Raw genomic sequence first — 22,098 nt, 5'->3', positions numbered from 1 at the left:
ATTAGAAAAATACTATATGTTTTTTTTTTATAAATAACAAAATAAAAAAAAATATATTTATTAATTAAAAAAATATTTATATATAGAAAATAAAAAAATACTATAATTTTTTTATATATAAAAGATATTCAACAATATAAATATTATATTATATCAATTTATTGTTAAAACGATATTTTATATTTTAAATAATTACTTTTCTTTAATATTTAAAATATATATTAAAAAAAAAAATTCATAATATTCATTCTTAAAAGAATAATTACTTTGCAAAATTTAAATGCAAATTTTCTTTTCCTAATATACTTTCCAGCTCCTTAAAAATATTATTCAAATTCTTATTTTAGATAAAAACCTATTCAAAAAGTTTTTAATAATTATTATCATTTACATTCCAATGATAAGCAACATTATGAATACCATTTTCAGCCAAAAACAGGCTAAAGAAGTCACAAATTTAAAATTTAAAATTCATTCCAAACTTCATATTATTAGGTGAAAAACATAAAGAATAATTTTTAAAATGAATACTCGAATATTCACTTCTAAAACTTTCAAAATTAATATTTTTTTATTCATTCTATAAACAAAATACTGAATTATTATCGCTTTGAACTAAGCACACAGGATTATTTTAAATTAATTTTTACTTATCTTAAAAAATAAGAGGTTGGAAAGAAAAAGGATGAAATAACATATTCATAAAATTACTTTATTTAGTTTTTTCATTTTAAAAACTTATAATCCACATAAAATTAATTTTATTCTAAAACTTATATTAATAAGGATTATGTTCGAATATTTTATTTTTAGACTTTCCTTTTTTATTAATTCCTTATTAATCATCGTTATTATTAGAAGGTACATTATGTTTTATTTTTTCAGGAATATTATATAATAAATCTTTTATTTTTTAAGGTAAATATATTTCTTCTTAGTTTTCAATTTCTTTTATTTTATTTTAGTCGATTTCGCACTCTATTGCGCATAAAAATTTAACATCGTTTAATTCATAACCATTTTTAGAATACTTTCCAATTAAAGGTACAGTTGGCAAAAGTAAAAAATCATTCATAAAATAATTGTCTTAATTGTATGGACCAATTTATAATAAAAATGGAAAAAAATTCTATTAAATATTCTTTGTTTTAGTTTTAATAGAATGATTATAATCCATTTTATTGAAAAAAAATAAATTTATAATATATTAAAAATAAATAAAATATTTAATTAGTATATAAAAAATTATTATTATTATTATTATTATTATTATTATTATTATTATTATTATTATTTATTTTTCTAAATTTTAATATAGTTTACAATTAACTTAAAGATATTAATCATATTTTAATTACTTTAAACAAAAAAAATATTTTATAAAAAATATAAATATATTTTTTAAAATCATATACTTACATAAAATATTAAATATTAAGAAATGTAAATTACTGTTTTATTACTTTATTAATTTTGAAAAAAGGTAAAGCAAAGTAAATTAGCTTGGAACTGATTATTAAGGATCAGTGTAAATATAAAAATACAAATTTTAATAAATATTTTATTATAAATTAGATATAATAATATTAAAGAAATGTGGGAAGTAGAATTAAATGGAAAACAACATCCAAACGTAGTTAATAAAATAGGTTCAATTGCTTAATGGTATTTAAAGGCAGCATAATATTGGGAAGTAAAAATTTTTATTTTATTAATTTTTAATAATATTTAAAAAAATTAATAAGAATACAGAAGCAACTACAAATGGAGTTTTAGGAGGATTCGGAATTTTACATGAACCTGATATACATGATTCAAATGAATTTTTAGATTTTTTAAATAAAAATTTTGGATTACAATATGGAAGAGTAATTGATTGTGGTGCTGGAACAGGAAGAATTACAAAAGAATTATTATTAAAGCATTTTTAAACTGTTATTAAAAAAAAAAGATAAGAATATTTACTTATTTTATATATTAGGTAGATGTTGTTGATTAAAACCCTAAATACATAGAACATATGGCATAGGAATTTAATAGTAATCCTTAAGTTTAATTATATATAACAAGTGGACTTTAAAGTTTGAATTTTACAGAATTATACGATTGTATATGGATATAATGGGTTTTTTATTTTTTTTAAGTATTTATTTTTATTAAAAAGATAATTAGGTTTCAAACTATTTAACTGATGACGATTTTATTAATTTTTTAACTAGATGTAAAAATGCATTAAAAAAAAATGTAAATTTAAAAACATGCTTATTTACTTTGTTATATTTTTGTAAATAATTTTATATAAAGGGAATAATTATTGTAAAAGAAAACATTGCAAATAGTGGATTTGTTGTAGATAAGGAAGACAATTCAGTTACAAGGTCTGAATAATTATTTTTGGAACTTTTTAATTAAGTTTAATTAGTTTTAGTTGCAGATTAATTATAATCTAATTTTCCAAAAGAACTTTTTAAAGTTAAAAGTTATGCATTAATGAGTTAATATTGATTTAAATTTTAATTTATTTATTATAAATTATTATTTAGTCTTTTTTAAAATATTTATTATTAATATTTTTCTTTAAGCTAAAGTTTATTTTATTAAATTTTTCTATACAATTTAAATTTAATAATTTCTTTATTTTTTTTTTAAAAAAAAAAAATCAAATATATTTTTTTTAAAAATAAAAAAACTAGTTTTTTTATAAAAAACGAAAAAAAGTATAATAAAAAATTGAATATTATATATAAAAAAATGAATTAATACGGAAATCCATAATATTGGGAAGAAAGATATACAAGGTAAAAAAATATTTAAATAATTATTAAAATAATTAAATAACAAAAATAAATTAATTAATAAAGAGAATAGGATTAATTTGATTGGTATTAAAGATTTAGTGGAATAAGAGATCAAGTATTATCCCATATAAATCCAGAAACAAAAATATTAAATGTTGGATCTGGTTCTTCCAGTAATACATTAATTTTATTTAATAAATATTAAATAAAATAACAAATAATAATTATAATAAAAATAATAAAAGGATTAAGTGAAGAAATGTTTGACGAAGGATATTAAAATATAACTAATATTGATTTTTCTATGGTTGTTACAAAATAAATGTAAGAAAGATATAAAGATTAGGGTCCTAATTTTAAATGTAAAAAACTTAAAAATCGATTAGCTTTTTACATTTTTTTTTAAAAAAAAAAAGATATTTAAATGGATGTAAGAAATATGGAATTTGATTCAAAATCGTTTGATTGTGTTATTGATAAAGGCTTATTAGATTCTGTTTTATGTGGAGAAAGTTAAACAACAAATGCAAATAAAATGCTTTAAGAAATACACAGAGTTTTAACAGAAAAAGGAGTTTATATTGTGCTTACACATGGGACTTCTGAGTTTAGAAAGCCAGTATTATAAAAAGTATTTCAAAAGAAAGTTATTAAATAAAAATTAATACTATTTAAAAAAAGCCTGAATTTTAATGGGATATCTAAGAATTTAAAATAATAAAACCACAAATAAGTGATAATCCAGGAAAAGAGTTTTTAGATAAATATTAACTTTACATTTGTAAAAAAGTAATTTATAAAAAAATAGAAATTGAATTATTTTTTTATATATAAATATATTTTTAATAAATTTAATTAAGAATGAAGGTAATATAGTAGAAAAATAAGAATGAAAAAAATTATTTCTAATATTTAAAATTTATATATATATATAGCATTTTTATTCATTCATTGTTCTATTATACAACATATATACATTAAAACTTTATTAAAAAAATTATTCCATTATTATTTTATAAAGAGAATATTGAAAACAATATTTTGTTTTTATAAATCTTCCGTCTTTGTTTGGTTTTTCAAAATTCCTTTATTTTTTTCAAAATAATTCTATATTTCTTCTGCAAAAATAATAAAGCTTTAAAAAGGTATAAAAATAGCATTTTTTTCATTTACAGAGCAACAAAAAGGTATAGTTTTTTATTCCTAAACTAATTCTATAACAGAAAAAGCTCCATTACATTAAAAAGCTTTTATAAATTTTGGTTAATATTCTAAAGTATTTATTAAAAAATATTAAAATAAATGCGCAAGTAAACCAAAAGCACAATTAACTGAAATATAATTCTATATTTTATAAAAAAATAAAATAATAATAAGATTGCTTAATTTTTTATTTTTATTCTACTTAAAGATTAGGATAAGCAATAATGTAATTATTAATAGAATTATTATTTATATTTATTTAAAATGAACTTTATAAACAAATAAGAGTATTTAATTTTTCTAATTAAAAATTTGCATTGTTTAATTTTTTTTAAATATTATTTTTCCTTTAAATTTCATTTTATATTTAATATTCAAGATCAAGAATGTTTTCTTCATTTACATCTATTTCTTTGTTTTAAAAAAGCATTTGATATTATATATCTAATTGATTTTCTTTTTCAATTAACTAATTTAAAGTTTCTTAACTTTCCTTTATATTCAAATCTAACTAATTTTCTTTTTATTGCATTGAATCTAATAAATTATAATCTTAATTATCTAAATTCTTTATCAATCCTTCTAAATATTATATTTCTTTTTAATTTGTTTCATATGTTTCTTAAAAAAAGTCAAATTCTTTTTTAATACACTCAGTGCATATTAAAGACTATTATTTAATTTCAACTATACCTGATTCAATTAGTTAGGAAGGGCAATTTTGACATTAATGCAATTAATATATATAACTTGTATTCATTTTTTTTTTATTAATATAAAAAATATAATGTAATTTTAATAATATATTATTTTTTTAAATTTTTATAAAATTAGTACCTTTTTTTTTCTTAATAAAAAAATAAATGATTTTAAAAAATAAATATATTTTCAAATACGAAGATGAATTAGGAACTGGAGTAACATCTCGAGTTTACAAATGTAAAGATTTAAACGATAATAAAGAATATGCAATAAAATAAATAGATAAAAGAAGAGAAAACATAATACTTTAAAATATTGATTAAGAAACTCAACTTTTACAATCATTAAATAATTCTCATATAATTTAAGCATTCGATTATTTTACAGAAGGAAATTATGTATATATTTTAACTGAATATTGTGAAAATGGTGATTTATAAAATTATATAAATAATAATTTTCCTGAAAAAAAGATACCTGAAGAACTCGCATGTGTATTTTCATATTAAATTTTATTAGCATTTGTTGAACTTTATGATAATAAAATAATCCATAGGGATTTGAAACTGCAAAATATATTAGTAAATAAATCATTAAATTGCAAGTTGGCAGATTTTGGATTTGCTAAATCTTCTTTTGATTTAAATTCTACATTTGTAGGCACACCACTTAATATGGCTCCGGAAGTTATTTTTAACTAACAATATGATCATAAATGTGATATTTGGTCTTTTGGTTGTGTTGTTTATTAAGTATTTTTATATATTATTTTTAATTAAAAATTTTATATAAAAGATGTTATATGGAAAACCTCCATTTTATCCTAAAAGTGGTGGCTTTAATGAATTGAAAGAGTTAATTAAAGGAAGAGATATTTAATATGATTCAAATATAAGTTTAGATGCTATTGCTTTTATTGAAAAAACTCTATAGTTAGATCCTAATTAAAGAATTGATTGGACTGATATGTTTTACTAATCGTGGTTTTATAAATGTTTTAATGAAGATAAATATATTTAAAATATTTTAAAAAAATATTCTAAAGAGGACAAAACTTAGTATTTTAATATTTTTCCGTAAGTTAATAATGAGCAATAGCAATAAGAAGTTTTTAATTAGAATGATTTCTAGTTCAAATTAAATAGTTCTAGCTATTTAGAAGAAAATAAATAGAATCAAGATAATAATAATCAAATTAATTAATAATAAAATAATATTATAACAAACCAAGGTAACATAAATAATCAGTAAGAATCAAATTAAAATAATCTATTTAATTTAATAGATAATTCTTTAGATTTATAACCTATTATTCAAGATCCGAGTGAATATAATATAAATAATAACTAACAAATTATTACATAAGAAATTTTTATTGCAAATTTATCAAAATTTCTTTTTTAAAATATTAATAATTATATATAAAAATTACTTTAAGGCCATAAAATCCTAACAAAATTAATGTCTATAGATAAATAAAATGCTTAAAAATGTCTTTTTCATTTAGGATTCTTAATAAGTTGTATATAAATTAAAACTTTCTATTTCTGTTATTTAAATTAAGAATCCTTTTAAATAAAAGCTCCAAAAGAAATAATATAGTAAATTTATTTTTCAATAAATATTTTAATTTATATTTTAAAAAAGAGTAATTTAAGATATTTTTGAATAGCAAGAATTATAAGAAAATTTAGAAAATATTTAAAAAAATAAACTAGATTTTTTATAAATTTTATAAAACCTTTTTTCGTCATTATTAAATTGTTTGTAAGAAGGAATTGATAATAATTATATAGAAAAATTTAATTATTAAGAAATCTATAGCTTTATAATTTATTGTTATGAATTTAAATTTCCTTTAAAGATATGTGTATATTAGGATTATGAATAAATAATATAATCAATAATAAGAAATGATATTGCAAAGATATATGAATTAAATTAAAAAAAGAAAGAAAATGGAGAAAATATAGAAAATATTTAGTTAATTATTGATTTCAAATGTTAAGAATATGAAGAACTAAAAATCGAAGAAAAACAATAAGGTTTATTAGATTTTTGGAAAGATATGTTTTGAAATTATATGTTATTTTTAACTATTATATATATATTTTTATATAAATAATTAAATATTTTAATATAATTAAAAAAAAATTATTTTAATTTTTAAATAAAATAACAATATTTTTTTTTAAATAATTTCAATAAAAAAAATCGCTCGATGAAGGGATCGAACCTTCGACCTTGCGGTTAACAGCCGCATGCTCTAACCAACTGAGCTAATCGAGCTTTATGTAATTTTTATGTTAATTATATATTTATTTGTTTACAAACAGTAAATGTCTTTAAATTATTATAAATATAAAAGATACTATTTTATATAATTTTTTTTATGTTTATTTATTTTAATTTTTATGATAATAAAAATAATTAGTTTAAATAAGATAGGCAAATATTAAAAATTTAATATATACTTTAAATTAATAAAGATTATAAGTTCTTTTTTATATTTATAGTTTCTTCATTTTATCATTTTATTTGTTAATATAATTATAATCTTTTAATCTTAATATTAAATTAAGGTATTTATTTATATTTTAAAATAAAGATATTTTATTAAAAATTTAATTTATTAAACATTTGTTATTTATGTTATAAAATAAATATACTAATATGAGAATATATATGTATATATTTATATATAATAACTATTATTTATAATAAGTAATATATTTAATAATAAAAATTTATATATAAGATTATAATAATTTTATATATTATATAAGCTCATTGTAAATATTATATTATTTATAATATATAATTATTATAATTATTATATTATAAAATATTTTTATTTTAGGATAGTTTTTTTTTTAATAATAATAAAAAAAAAATTATTAATGACTATATAAACTAAATAAAATACAGATTTTATTTATTTTATAAATTTATTTATCCTTTAAATTTCTAAAAAAATAAAAACATAAAAAAAAAGAAAAAACATACGCATTAACTTAAATTGATATTAAATGCTACAATTTAATATATAATATTTAAATATTCCTGTAATATTTATCCGTCTCATATTCATTAGTATTGATAGACGAATTCGTCGCATTTTTTTTATATTCTTCATCAAAATTAATTTTACTTTCATTATTAGAATATTATCTATTCATCTATAAAAATTAATATTTATTAGTAAGTGATTAATATATGGTTTCTACTATATTTTTTTTGATTAAATATCTTATAGAAACTGAGTGAGTTAAACTTACATTTTTTATTTCATTTTTTTCTTTATCAGTAAGCAATAAATAATCAGAAGTAATAACAACAAACTTTAAACTTAATTATTATTATCTTTTAGTTATAATTATTATATATATAAATTTGATTATTTTTATTAATTGTTTTATTAATATGAATCATTATAATCCCAATAATTTTCCCCATATTTAGCATTTACAGTAACTTCTAATCTATTTATAATCGTATTATGATTTAAAATTAACTTTTTTATATAAGATAAATATTTTACAATTAAATAATATTCGATTTTTTGCTCTTTATTTAACTTCGCTTATTCTATTGTCTTTTAATTAATTTTATTTAAAAAAAATATTTCTTAACATTTTCACTTAAACTTTATAAATTCTACCATGGAAGACATTTTTTAAAATAAAAATCATTACATAAGCCAAAGATTATAAATCATATTTTGTTCCCAATATGATCTGTAATAGATACATATCTTGTAGTCCCTATCAAATGTTTATCCACTTTAAAACTAATATGCCTTCCATAATTTAATAATATAACATATGATTTTCACTTTCTCTTCCAATTATCATATTTTCAGGTTTTAAATCTTTATGTAAAACGAACTTATTATGAGTTTTTTCTAAGGAAAATAAGCAATAATCATATTACATTAGAACTGTTTTTAAAGAATTCTTTGTTGATTGTTTAACATAACATACAAAGTCTTTATTTAACAAATTTAATACCATTCTAATATAACTATTTTCTTAACCACTCTAGTACAAAAATGGAATATTTAGAAGCACCTTAATTGTATTAGAATTACTACTGCTTTTCTAAGCTAACTAGTGTTTTAATCTAATGCTAAAAATACTGAACTTAATTTTGTTTAACTATCCGTTAATTATTGAATACTTTGCTGGTGTCTTTGACTTTTAAATCTATTCTACTGTTTGATGACATTCTAATATTTATTATTTTTTTATTATATATTTTTTTATGGTTTTTTTTTTGGAGATGTTTTTGGTTTTATTTCTTTTCATTTTTTGCTTTTTAAAAAATATATTTATATATTTTATTTATTATATTTATTATATTTATAAAATATATATAAACAAAATTTTATTTTAATCTTTAAATAAATTTGTAATTTTATTACAAATATAGTTTATAAAATTTGCATTTGATAAAATTCAAGAAACAAATTTAATAAAAATATGATGTTTATATGATTAAAAATTATTAAAAATTTTTTATTAAAATATTTATGAAATAATTTGTTTTTAAATTTACTAGCAAATAAAAATTAAATTAAAAATAAATAAAAATATAAAATTTTAAATAAAAAATTATTAATCTCGATATAAAGATAACATTTATTTTTTTATGAAAATCAAACAATTCTTTTATTATCCAAAATTTTTTTAATATAATAAATTTGCCAAGCATTTGCAAATATAACAATAATAATTTCGAAAATCGAAAATGTTAATAATCTTGTATTTGTGCTATTAATAGATTCTAATTATGTTTATTATCTTTTTGATGCAAATCTTTGTTCATTTAAATAATCCTATTAACAAAATTATATATATATATATATTTATATGTAAAAAAAAAACCTTAATTCCTATAGCAATAGAATCTAATCTTTTTTCTACTGGATCTAGATCTTCATGTTTTAAGTGAGTTTCAGTTGTATTTCTTACATCTAAGGCAAAAGTAATAGATTTTTTATCTTTTGCCTTTATTAAAAAATAATATAAATAAAAATTAATAATTAAAAATAGATAAATATAATTATACCTTTTTGTTCGAAAAAACAAATTAATATTATCCGATTTCTAAAGCTTCAACATTAAATATACCTTCTCTTTTATCAATTTTTCTAAAAATAATTTTATTAAGAGGATTTTTAATCTTTATTAAAGATAAAATATATATATATATATATATATATATATATATATATATATTTATATACAAAGAAATCTATTTTTTCGTTTGTATAATAAGATACAAAATATGCTCCTCTTATATTTGTTTGTTATGTTATTTCTTCCAAAAAATTTCTTCTCCTTTTGATTCAATTTCGAATGTAAGCATTTCATCAGGAACAAAATCTGACATGTTTTTTCCCAATCTTACATAAGATTCTATCTATCTTCTTCTTCCTCTACTTTTGTTGTATTAGTTTTCTTTGTATTTGTATTTGTATTTGTATTTGTATTTGTATTTGTATTTGAATTTGTATTTGTATTTGTTTTATTTTAATTATTTAACCCCGTATTTGGAATTATAATAGTGTTGCTTCCTGTTTTTGTATTTGTAGAATTCTTAGCAGCTTTTTAAGCGCGTTATGATTCATTTTTTTGATTTTGTTAGGCGTACTTGTTTGTAAAATTTAATTTTTATTGAGTATCCTTAATTTTTTAATCATTATTTGCCTCTATTTCAATTTCTTAAGCTTATTGATTTTCTTTTTAATTTTATTATTCTTATTCTTCTGGAATATTTTCTTCAAATACATCAGGATTTTCTTTATTTTCTTATTGTATGCTAAACATAAATAATAATGATAAAATTAAAATTATTATTGGTTTTTTCATTTTTTTTGTTTTGATAATTTTTTATTTGATTTTTTTTAATAAAAAGATATAAATTTTCATATATAATAAGTAATATAAATATCTATATATATTAATTATACTTTATTAATTCATTTTAATTTTTTTATTTGTTTTTATTTTTTACGTGCGTGTTAAAAAATAATTATATATTTAATTTTATATTTTTTAAAAATTAATATATATTTTATATTTTTACATTTATTTTTTAATTTATAATATATTTAATATCTAGTTAAATAGAAATTTATAATAAGATTAAAATCTTTCAAAATTATTCTTTTAATTAAAATAAAAAATATGATAAAATTAATATTTAACCATTTTTAAAAATAACGCATTTTTAATAATAAATAATATTTTATTTATTTTTAAACGAAATACAATCAGTGGTTTAATTATTTATAGTTTATTTACTATTAAGTTTTTAAAGTTTTCCTTTTTAATTGACATAAATTTTAAATATTAATATATTATATTAATTTTTATATTTTGAAGTTTATATAATTTATTTTTTTTATTTAATTTATTTCATACAAATGTTTTGAAAATATCTTTATAATATTTTAGTCTTTTTATAAATCGATTGTAATTTCTATAATTAATTTTCCTTTTATTATTAAGAATATATATTGAATTAATATTTTTTATTAATACAATTATTATTTATATTAATACATTTAATTAAGAAACACTTTTTATAATTAAACTTATGGTTTTAAACATAAAAAATTAAAAATCATATTATTTAAATTTAAGAAAATAAATATAAATTAGTAAATATAATTTTATACATGTTATAAAAATTGAGTCTAAATGATTAAATATCAATTCTTATATTTACTTATTATAAATATAAAATTAAACCAAGAAACTAAAAAAGTTAATTAAAAAAAATATAATTAATAAATAATTTTATATTAAAATTTATATAAATATATGAAGGAATTTTTTTTTTTATTAGAATTACATATTTTATACTATTTTTTTTTTTCAAAATATATAATAGTTTACATTATTTAACTATATATATAAATATATATATATATATATATATATATATATTTATATATATATTTATAGTATATTTAAAAACATATTTTAGTTTTTTATTAATAATTATGAATTTTTATTTTCTTAAAGATTTTTTACTATTATTGAGAAGAACTTAATTGTGTTAATGTCGATAAAGAAGATGAATTAATTTATTAAAATATTTAATGAGTATGAAAAGTTTATTTTATTTTATTTAAATATTTATATAAATATATATATATGTATCTATATATATATATTTAAAAAAATATAACAGAAAGCTTAAAAATGATTAGAGAGTTTAAAAATTAAATTTTTAGATTTAAAATGTTTAGTTCATGAATTTTAATATAGTGAAAACGATTAAAATATTTTTAAAGTATTAGAAGGAAAAACATACTTTGATTTTAATAGTTTTAACATTTAAACTATAATTAAGATATAAAGAATATAAATTAATTAAAAAAAAGTTAATAAGTGATGTTTAGGAGAATTATTATTTTAGAAGTTATCATAGAAAAGTTAAATGAATTAATTGAAAATATGAGGACTTTTTCTTTATAATATTTAACTCTAATATAAGTAATTTATGACTTCTGCATAATTTAATTCAATAATAACTTTTTTTAAAATTAAATATCTATTATTTATTTATAATTAGTATATTGTATTGATATTAGTTTTTAATATTTTTTATTTTTTTTTAATTTTTCTCATTTTTTTAATTAAAAACTCAATTGACAAAAAAAATAATGATAAAAAAATTGCATATTGTCTTTTTTATTTGAGTTTTTTTTTATATTATATAAAAATTAAAATTAACAAAAAACCATTATTAATTTATTTTTGGTCTTATTAAATTCCTCTAAAAATAATTCTTATATTATTAATAGAATATGCAAATTTATAACTATTAAAATAAATTATTCGAACAATTAAATTAGTATTTTTTAATAGTTAGATAAGTTAAGACTTAAAATAAAAATTATTTAAGCTAGTTATCAATTTTTTCTTTAATAATAATTTAAATTATAAAAAATAAATAATTATTCAATTTTTATTATTATTTCATATAAATTAAAAATCCTATATTGAGTAAAAATATAAGTGGATGAAAAAGCTTATAAAAATAATTATTTCCAGGAATATAATAAGCTTGCTAGAAGGAAAAATCTTTAAAAGAGGCAACATAAACTATTTTACATATAAGAAATTATATTATGTATAGAAAGATTTATCTTTATTATTTAATAATATTAAAATAAGATTAATTTTTATTACCAAAAATATAATTAGACTTTAATCCAGAAAATTCTATTTTTCTATTTATTAATCTATAAATCTTAAACTATTGAATATATTAAATAATATTTTTTTGTTAGATTTTTAAAGAGATATTATGTTAATACTAACTATTATTAATAAAATTAATATATTTTAATGTTTTTTTCTAAAAATTAATATTATATTTGTTTTGTTTAATATTTGTGTAAAACATATCTTTTATTTTATTTTAAAGTTTTGAGTTTGATTATTTCTTCTTGTTTTTTTTGTTTAGTTATACTTTTTATTTTGGTTTATTAAATATTCTTAGTTTTTAGCCTGTAAGACTATATAATATTTCTGAAATTTTTCCTTAAAATTAATTGGTTTTATGATATATTTTTAAAATTATAAAAAGTTTAATTTATATTATAATTTTAATTGTTTAATATTAATTTTAGATTAAAATTAGTTATAACTATTTTATTATTATGTATCTTTTTTAATTTTAGATAATAATAAATATATTAATTCATAAATTTGTATATAATATTTATTTTTTAAAAAAATTAATAATTATAATAAACCATTTTATTTTTATATAGTTATTTATATAAAAGAGTTAATTAATTATAAATTCTATTATTTTTATTTTATTTTATTTTATATATTTAATATTTATATTACTTTTTATATTTTAATTAATAAATAATTATACTAAATTTTTATATATTTATAATTTATATTTTTTATTTTTAATAATTCACTATTTAATTCATTATTTTTATATTAAATTATTATCTTATATAAGAAAACAATAATAAGGTATTTCTAGTATTTCATCAATATCTAAATTAAATAATCCTTTTTTTAATAAATAAAAATGTATATTTATATATATAAATAAGATACCAAATACAAAAGGTGGTTTTAAGAAATAATAATTATTAACTGGTAATTAAATTTTTACTATTGGAAGGTAAGATTAATAGTTAATTGAAAAGTTTAAATTTTAATATAATTAATAATTATCTTTCATTCCCAAACTATCTTTATTTTCTACATTTATTTAGAACGATGGGATAAAAAGAGTTTCAGTAATGAATTCTTAATTTTTAAGAGATTTCATTACTTCTTTAACTTTCTCTAAAAAATCATTTTAAAATTCTTTTAAGTGATCTTAAACTTCAAACAAAAATATTTTTGTCTAACTATCGTCAGTAGGCAATATATAAACATTTTAGTTTAATAAACTTTTAGCTTTCATAAACTAGCTTTCCATATTTTCCGGCTTTATTTTTAACAAAAAAACGTAAATATAATATAATATTATATTATATTATATTATATTTATTTTTATTTTTACAATATTAATTCTGAAATAATTTATATTATCAAAACTACATTAAGAAAATGAAATCCATTTATAAACAGCTTTATTAATACAACAAAAAACCTTTTTAAGTATATATTTTTTTATACACAGAAAATAAATATAATATTATATACTTTTTTATCATTTTAAATAGAATTTTCGAAATTTTTAAAATTAAATTGATTTTCTTCCATGAATTTAATTAAATTTTATTTCCCGTCAAAGACTCCTTTTTTAAAACCTCTAAACTCATAATTTTTCCTAACCAAAAGATTCATAAACCCAATAATTTTCTATAATGCTTTATTATCATTTGCAAAAACGCTCGAATTTAAGCACTAAGAAGCTTCTAAAAAGCAAGCTGCAAGTTAAACACTCATATCAAAATTTAAACACTAAACTTAATGGGAAAATTAATTTTAACTCAAAAAAGAAATAGTAGACATAGCAATATAATCATCCTATATTTTTTTAACTGAATTTATTTATTATTAATTTCTTTTAAGTGCAAAAATAGTAGTTCTGTATTATTTATAATTATTAACACTTTTCCATTTGAAACCTTAGCTAGTAAAAAAAAGCTGTGTTTCTTTGTCTACGGCTATTTTTTGTTCATCTTGTTATTATTAATGGAAAAGAGAAACTCGAATTTCCTCACAATTATCTTTTTCGAAAATAATAGAGGCTAAATTTCCTAAAAAATCTGCGAAGTTTTCCTTTTATAAAGTACTGATGTGTAAGATTTAAATTCTGCGTTATTATTGACTATTTTCGTTAAAAAAAATTGATAGTCCTTAAATTTCATCACTATTTTATTACATATATTTCACACATCCTACTTCTAACTCAGTTTTTATCCTCTAAAGAAGCTCTTTTGGACAACTTACAAAGCTTTAAGATATATTTTGGGGTAATTAGGATATATAAGTTTGCAAAAAATTAAATAGTTCTTCTTCAGTTAAGCACATATCTTAGACTTTTGAATATTATATTTATTCTCTTTTAGATGGGAAAGCTGTTTTGAATAAATTTTAGCGATTATTAGGTGTTGGAGTTTTTTATTATTAAGGGGAATTATTAGGAAAGATTTTTTATGTAGATAGGTTTATTTAGTTAATATTTATATTTTCAAGATTTTCTACAGATTGATTTTTATTTTATTTATTATTTGTGATAGTTGTTTTTTTGCTTTTGTAAATTTGATAAACTGGTTTTTGATGTTTTTAATCAATTTACAATTTTTAAAATTCCTGCTTAAGGATTGATATAGAATTTTCTATTCTTTTTTTTATGTTTTTTGATAATTATTAGTTTATGGAAAATTAAAGTAAAAATGTGTCTTAATTTTCGGGAGGAATTTATACATTATTTCCAAGGAAAATTTCTTTTAGACATGAATTGTAAATAAAATAGGTATCTATTTTCATCTTTTTTTTGTTGTTTTGTTTTTTTATTACTTTAGATTTTTTTTTTTAATATTACTTTGAGAAGATAGTTTTCATTATTATATATATATATTATGTTCTGCTGCTTTTCTTTTGGAAAGTGTTGTATTAAATATTCACGCCAAGTGAATATACATTCTATAGCATTTATTGATAAAAAACGAAGGTGAGTTATTAACTCAGAACACTTTTTTTATTTAATTTTATTTTAATTTTTTAGTTTTTGTTACTTTTTATATTTATTCTTGAATTGTTTCTGTAGAATTTTATGTAGAAGAAATAATATCTATTTAACTTTTTATTTGAAGTAGGCATTATTCGCGAGATTTTATTGCTCTTATACAACTTTAAATAAATGAATTACCTTCTTTTAAATCATTTATTTCTACTTAAATTAGGTCTGTACAATTTTATTAATTATTTAAGCAGCATTAAAGGAATATTTCTCTGTTTTTTATTTTTGTTTAATTTATTCTATTTTTTATACCTATGATGAATTGGTATTTCAAGGTTTTCCCATTAAAATTTTAAGTCTTCAATTAATTTTTGGAATTAAGGTAACCATTTTTTTTAATTTAGTGAAGATTTTATTTTTGGGTTAATTCCTGATTAAAATGTTAAAACACCTTTATTTTATCATATTTTTGTTTAAAAAAATAAATAAATATTTATTTACATTTTAAAATATATATATTACTAAATTAATTATCGAATTCATCTTAAACGTTATATTTTGATTTTTTTCTTGTATTTTTAGATTACAATTCTTATCTTTTTTTTAAAAAAAAATATTTTTATTTATAAAAATTATTTATGTTTATACCTTCTAATTTGTAAATTTTGCATATATTAAAAACCTTTTTTTTTTAAAAAAAAAATGTAAATATTATTATTTTATTCAAATAAATACTTTCTAAATGTTTGTCTTAACTTGCATTATATTTTGGAATTTATTAAATATAAAATCTATTATCCCATTATTCTTCCTTTTTTAATTTGTAAGATTTAATTAATTTTATAATATTTTTACTCTTTTTTTTAAATTATTCATCATCATTAAATGCCTAGAACGAGATCCTGTAATTTTTTAGTGAAAAATTTATTAATCCATATTTTTATTGACGGAAAAAGGTGTAGCATCAGCTTTTTAACTTATTTTTTATAAATTAATTATTCAATATAATATAATATTGTTTCAAATTTATTAAAATTACTTTATTATCATTTTTTTTATGTATGAATTATTTTTAAATAACTTAATTTTAAAATTTTATAAATATAAATAATATTATATTTTAATTATAAAAAATGTAAAAACTAATATTTTATTTGTAAAAAATTAAAAAATAATTATATAAAATTAAAATACGAAATTTTTAATATTTTTAGTATTATTATTATTGTTTATTTATTTTATTTAGGTTCTATAAAATTATTATTTAGTTATTTGATTTGATTTTGTTAAAAAATGCTTTAACAAATAAAAAAGTTAAAAATTTAAAAAGTTTATTAATAAATTTTTTATTTAAAAAATAAATATCTTAAATTTTTTTAAATAAATAATACAAAAATAATTTTTGCTTTTATTTTTTTTTAAAATATAAATATTTTTATTTTAATTAAAATGAAAAATATGAATTTTAAACTATAAAATTCTTATAATTATATAATTTTTTTTTTATATAAAAAACAATATTTCAAATTTTATTTAAAAAAAATCAATCCTTTTCCTCTATATCTTTATAAATATTCATAGGGTCATCAAAAACTTTTCTCTGTTTTCTATAATTTTCAAGATCTTCTTCAGTAACTTCTTTATAATCTTCTTCATAATTATAATACTTTCTTTTTTTTCAATTTTCTTAACTTTTCCATTTTCCTATACTTATTATTATTATCCATTTTCATTTTTATCCACTTATTTTTCTTTAAAATATATAAATATATAAATAACAGAATAAAAAAATAAACTACTTCTAGCCATTGGAGCTTTAAAACCATCGTTTTTCTTCTAAGCTTCATTTAATTCTTTAACCCTCTTAAAATCTTCATCTTTTTATTTTCTAATCTTAAATTCCTTAACAAGTGCTTCTTTTTTTCCTTTATCCCCACTACACACACTATCCTTAAGATTATTATGACAACAAGCAAATCCCCATCCAAGTACATCACTATACCATGATCCCCAGACAGTTGTATGATTATTAATAAAAACATCTTCAATATATTTGGACCTTTTATGGTTATAAATATCTAATTATTATCCATCAGCTGAATATTCGGCATATTTTTCTGTTTATCCAACTATTAAATCATAGTCGACATCTAAATGTTCTTCTCCTCCATATACTTGCAGAATTTATTTAATTTTCATATTTTTTATATTTTTATCTTTATCCAACATTTCTTTGAAAACTTTTTCGGTTAAAGTCGGATTTGCTATTGATGATAAGGATAAACCGTTCTTTTCAACTTGATCCCAAGCAAACTTTTCTTAGTTTATAAGCTTAACGGCATCTCCGGTTGTCCTTAAGGAGTTTTCCCCTTTAAATATTGAATTTAGATCATTTGGATTCGGATTTTCTCTCATGGAACGACATTTAGGATTAAAATATGCACTATTTTCATCTAAATCTAGTAAATATTTGGCTTTATCTTCTCTAATTCTCAAATCCATTGATGATGTTTTCGTTTTCGGATCTACTGTTTATATAATTAGGCCTTAACGATCATTTTATTCCCTTGTTCCGTCATCATATTTTCCATTTGCAGATGCTTCAAGTTCTTGTTCTTGTTTTTTTTTTCGTATCTCTTCTACAAGTTCATATTCTTTATTTTTTGCATATACTCATCCGGATCCTATATTTAAAAATGCAAATGTATTTTGATAAAATATTTTACATATCCATTCCAATTATGCCTTTTGGCATCATAACTAAAATTTAAATTCATAATAATATCATCTGCAGCAATATTTTGGCCAGTAAGTTTTGCTCCTTTTTTTCTTGGACGTTCACAACATTCCTTTATAGTATGTGTTAATGCTCCACAGTTTTCACATGCTCCTTTTCTATATTTTGTTGATTAAAATCCTTTCTGGCCTCTTGCATACCATTATTAATCATCGTCTCTTTCTTATCCTTTGAAAAAATATTAATGTTTCATTGATGGCTATGTTTGATTCAAATACCCTATTTTTTTTAGCATATGTATATTTTTAATTTATTTCTTTTTTTTTACATGGTGCAACTGTTATATATTGGGGCATATGGGGATTTATTTCTTTTCCTTCTTCATCTAATTGGGCGGGAATTTTTCCTGCTTTTCTGGCTTCTTCTAATGCTTTTTGTTGCTTATATTCATCTCTGGATACAAATTGGGCTATTTTTTTTATGATTTAAATATTTTATTGTTGCGTGTTTTTTGTTATTCTTTTTACTTGTTGACATGTTATTTATTGATTTTTCTTGTTTTTATATATTTTTTATTTATTTTAAAAAATAATATTATTATTATTATATTGAATTATTTTTAATTTCTCTTTTTTATTAATATATATAGGAATTTTGTTTTTTGTTAGAAATATTATAAAAATTCTATTTTTATTACTATTTTTTTATTTTTGTTAATTTTTTAATATTAAATTATAATTAGATAAATATTTAATTTAATAAAACTTAAAAAATGCAAGAAAAGTTATTAATTTATTATTTTAATCACCACCTTAAATACTAAAGTTATTTTAAATAATTTTTTTCTTTTGATATCTTCATTATTAATACTATGCTTTTGCTGTTTTACATCTTTCAGAAGGTCTTGTTTAAATAACTTTATCCCAAGTACTTAAATTAGGTTTTTTATTAATAAGCTTTTCAATTTATTTAATATCGATTTTATTTAAATTAATTATATCAAATCCTTATTTTTTGTTTATATTTTATAAATAATTTTATTAAATACCCTTTCTATATTATTCTAAATATTTTTCATCACATAAATGATTAGCTACTCTTTATTATTATCTTGATTATTCTTCTATGTTTCTTTAAAAATATTCATTTTCAATTGCATGTTTTAATTTATATCTTTTCTTAGCATTTTCTTTTTATTAATCTATTGCTTTTATTGTTTCTGGTATTGGTTTAGTACTATCAAAAATAATTGTTTCTCTTTTTTTGTTTATAGTAAAAATATTAATAATTCAATATATATATATATATATATATATATATATATATATATATATATATATATATATATATATATATATATTAAAATGCCTAAATCTAATTGAAGGAGGTAACTTTTCGTTATAATTTAACCATGTGTAATATTTTATTATTTGAGTTTTTCTTAAAAATCTTTTTCTTTATCTTCATTGTAATATTTTCCAATAACAAAATTGTAATTATGTGTTTTTTCATACTTTTCTTTTAGAATAAACTTCTATTATTCAGAATCTTTCTTTTTATATTGATTTTGATTTGTATTTTTTAAAAAAAATAAATAAAAAATACTTATATTCTTGTATCGTGATCTTATACATATTTATTTGATAAAATATTAAAATTTCTAAATTTTGTTCTATCTAATTTTTTAACTATACCAGTCTTTTAAAAAATAGATTAATATATCTAATTTAAATTTTACCTTTTATTAGATTAAAGCTTTCACATTTTTTAACATATAAGGTTAAGTATCTTAATGATTAACTATATTATATTCTCTTATGAGGGGTACAATTACAGTTTTTGGAATTTTTTCTTTTTAATCATTATTATTATCGTTTTCAAGGGTAATAATATTAAAATCTTTTTTATATTTTTCCAATTATTTTTGATGTAGAGTTTATTTCTTCTAAAAATTTTATTGTATTTAATTAATTTCTTTTTCTTCCTTTTATTTTTTTTTTTTTTTTTTTTTTTTCTCCAAAAATTCAATTAACATAATTTAACTTAATTTTCATCTTTAAATTTTTAAAGAATAATATCAAAAGTTTTTTTTTTTTAAAGTTATAAGTTATTAATCTATACTTCGATGTTTTCTAATTTTCTTTCTTATTTGTATTTTTTATATTTTTAAATATCATCCTTCCAAGTTTATATATCTTATTATTCAATAAACATATTTATTTATTAATTTTATTTATTTAAATCAAATATTAATATATATATATTTTAAAAAAAGTTTTATTTTTTTATTTATTATTATTAAAATTGAAATAAAAACAAAAAAATCAAAACTTTTTTTATTTTTCATAAGTTTTTATAGAAAAATCAATTGCGTTTTGTATTTTTTTTTAAGAAAAAAATTATCATTAAGAATATCTTTACAATTATTATTTAAATTATTAAATTCGCTTTTAAAATCTTTAAGTTTTCTTTCAGTTAATTATTTCCTATTTGAAATATTTCTCTCAATTTTCTATATTTCTTACTAAACATTAATATCAAATTTTATATTTTTCTTTCTCCAGTTTTCATAATAACTATTTAAATCTTCTTATCTTTCATCAATATTTTTAAATTTCGAAAGCTCATTTAATTCTCTATGCATTTATTTTAATTAAACTTTTTTAATAATTTAATCATAATATTACTTCGACCATAATTCACAACAATAAAAAACTCCAGTTTTTCTCATTTTTTTCTTAATAAATTAAGCGCCATTTAAAGATTTTATAGCATTAATTTCCTTCATAGTACTACTTTTATTTATTTTAGTTTATTATATTTTCTCCTAAGTATGGTTTGTATCAAATTCCTTACTATTTAATTTCCTAAATGCATAAAAAGTTTTCAATCGAATTTAAAAATTCGAGTTTTTTATTATATGGGGTATATTGATCATTTATGAAAATTTATCTTTTTAATTTTTGTATTTTTACTATTAAAATTCAGGTGTATAAGAGCTTCTTGGTGATTATTAAATTAAACCTTATTGCTATTTTAATTGATTTAATTGAAATTTTTGCATATATTTTTGTTATTTTTTTTTTTTTAATAGTATAAATTAAATATTTATTTGCATTTATTTTTAATTTTAAATATACAAAAAAACCACATTTTTTTTTAATTAAACATAATAATTATATCGAAAATATTTATTTATAATAATAAATGAAATTAGTTAATTACGGATCTGAAAGTGAGAAAGAAGAAGAAGAAGAAGATAAACAAAAAGACCAATAATTAGAAAAAGAAGAAGAAATAAATAAATAAAAGAAAAAAATAAAAATACCATATAGGAACTTGCCAGGTATCCAAAAACCGATTTCTAAAGAAGAATGGGTTCCAAAAACCTTAAAATAAATTGAAGAAGAAAGATTAATAAAAAAATAAGAAAAATTTACAAATGGTGAAAAAAGTTAATAAAAAGCGAAATTT

At 17.0% G+C, this 22,098-nt stretch overlaps 4 protein-coding genes and 1 non-coding gene across 5 annotated transcripts, besides 25 other annotated features; 2 read left to right on the top strand and 3 right to left on the bottom strand. All coding sequences in view use genetic code 6, as the record gives it.

Moving 5' to 3' along the window:
• Positions 1–1,244: 1,244 nt before the first annotated feature.
• Positions 1,245–1,295: a microsatellite.
• Positions 1,296–1,594: 299 nt separating this feature from the next.
• IMG5_153290 (phosphoethanolamine n-methyltransferase, putative) lies at positions 1,595–2,505 on the top strand (the record flags this gene model as incomplete). The annotated part of the gene is made up of 4 exons (XM_004030745.1): positions 1,595–1,693; positions 1,746–1,934; positions 1,982–2,125; positions 2,173–2,505. The coding sequence occupies 4 exons, from the start codon at positions 1,595–1,597 to the stop codon at positions 2,503–2,505; spliced, it is 765 nt and encodes a 254-aa protein (XP_004030793.1).
• Positions 2,506–2,718: 213 nt separating this feature from the next.
• Positions 2,719–2,757: a microsatellite.
• Positions 2,752–3,691, top strand: IMG5_153280 (protein kinase domain protein; the record flags this gene model as incomplete). The annotated part of the gene is made up of 6 exons (XM_004030744.1): positions 2,752–2,798; positions 2,862–2,971; positions 3,044–3,160; positions 3,215–3,429; positions 3,480–3,587; positions 3,659–3,691. 6 exons carry the CDS (start codon positions 2,752–2,754, stop codon positions 3,689–3,691), a joined length of 630 nt encoding a protein of 209 aa, XP_004030792.1.
• Positions 3,692–5,876: 2,185 nt separating this feature from the next.
• Positions 5,877–5,919: a microsatellite.
• A 928-nt stretch (positions 5,920–6,847) lies between these two features.
• Positions 6,848–6,902: a microsatellite.
• Positions 6,903–6,918: 16 nt separating this feature from the next.
• Positions 6,919–6,992, bottom strand: IMG5_153270. The gene has a single exon. It is a non-coding gene; the product is annotated as a tRNA-Asn (tRNA).
• A 403-nt stretch (positions 6,993–7,395) lies between these two features.
• Positions 7,396–7,446: a microsatellite.
• A 15-nt stretch (positions 7,447–7,461) lies between these two features.
• Positions 7,462–7,545: a microsatellite.
• Positions 7,504–7,553: a microsatellite.
• A 1,385-nt stretch (positions 7,554–8,938) lies between these two features.
• Positions 8,939–8,968: a microsatellite.
• Positions 8,969–9,018: 50 nt separating this feature from the next.
• Positions 9,019–9,079: a microsatellite.
• Positions 9,039–9,068: a microsatellite.
• A 185-nt stretch (positions 9,080–9,264) lies between the features above and the next one.
• Positions 9,265–9,301: a microsatellite.
• Positions 9,265–9,313: a microsatellite.
• A 590-nt stretch (positions 9,314–9,903) lies between these two features.
• Positions 9,904–9,950: a microsatellite.
• A 216-nt stretch (positions 9,951–10,166) lies between these two features.
• Positions 10,167–10,231: a microsatellite.
• Positions 10,232–10,780: 549 nt separating this feature from the next.
• Positions 10,781–10,812: a microsatellite.
• Positions 10,813–10,911: 99 nt separating this feature from the next.
• Positions 10,912–10,947: a microsatellite.
• Positions 10,948–11,618: 671 nt separating this feature from the next.
• Positions 11,619–11,682: a microsatellite.
• A 627-nt stretch (positions 11,683–12,309) lies between these two features.
• Positions 12,310–12,352: a microsatellite.
• Positions 12,310–12,355: a microsatellite.
• A 1,179-nt stretch (positions 12,356–13,534) lies between these two features.
• Positions 13,535–13,592: a microsatellite.
• A 531-nt stretch (positions 13,593–14,123) lies between these two features.
• Positions 14,124–14,164: a microsatellite.
• A 44-nt stretch (positions 14,165–14,208) lies between these two features.
• Positions 14,209–14,247: a microsatellite.
• Positions 14,248–17,002: 2,755 nt separating this feature from the next.
• Positions 17,003–17,063: a microsatellite.
• A 399-nt stretch (positions 17,064–17,462) lies between these two features.
• On the bottom strand, positions 17,463–18,302 carry IMG5_153260 (step ii splicing factor slu7, putative; the record flags this gene model as incomplete). The annotated part of the gene is made up of 2 exons (XM_004030743.1): positions 17,463–17,638; positions 17,687–18,302. The coding sequence occupies 2 exons, from the start codon at positions 18,300–18,302 to the stop codon at positions 17,463–17,465; spliced, it is 792 nt and encodes a 263-aa protein (XP_004030791.1).
• Positions 17,509–17,546: a microsatellite.
• A 77-nt stretch (positions 18,303–18,379) lies between the features above and the next one.
• Positions 18,380–19,161, bottom strand: IMG5_153250 (hypothetical protein; the record flags this gene model as incomplete). The annotated part of the gene is made up of 4 exons (XM_004030742.1): positions 18,380–18,571; positions 18,614–18,903; positions 18,953–19,093; positions 19,152–19,161. 4 exons carry the CDS (start codon positions 19,159–19,161, stop codon positions 18,380–18,382), a joined length of 633 nt encoding a protein of 210 aa, XP_004030790.1.
• Positions 19,162–19,916: 755 nt separating this feature from the next.
• Positions 19,917–19,984: a microsatellite.
• Positions 19,985–22,098: the final 2,114 nt, after the last annotated feature.

The sequence above is a fragment of the Ichthyophthirius multifiliis genome (assembly GCF_000220395.1).
Source record: "Ichthyophthirius multifiliis unplaced genomic scaffold scaff_1120509251171, whole genome shotgun sequence".
In the NCBI taxonomy this organism is placed as follows: domain Eukaryota; phylum Ciliophora; class Oligohymenophorea; order Hymenostomatida; genus Ichthyophthirius; species Ichthyophthirius multifiliis.
The sequence above is the reverse complement of the archived record's forward strand: the minus strand, read 5'-3'. Positions and strand labels throughout refer to the sequence as shown.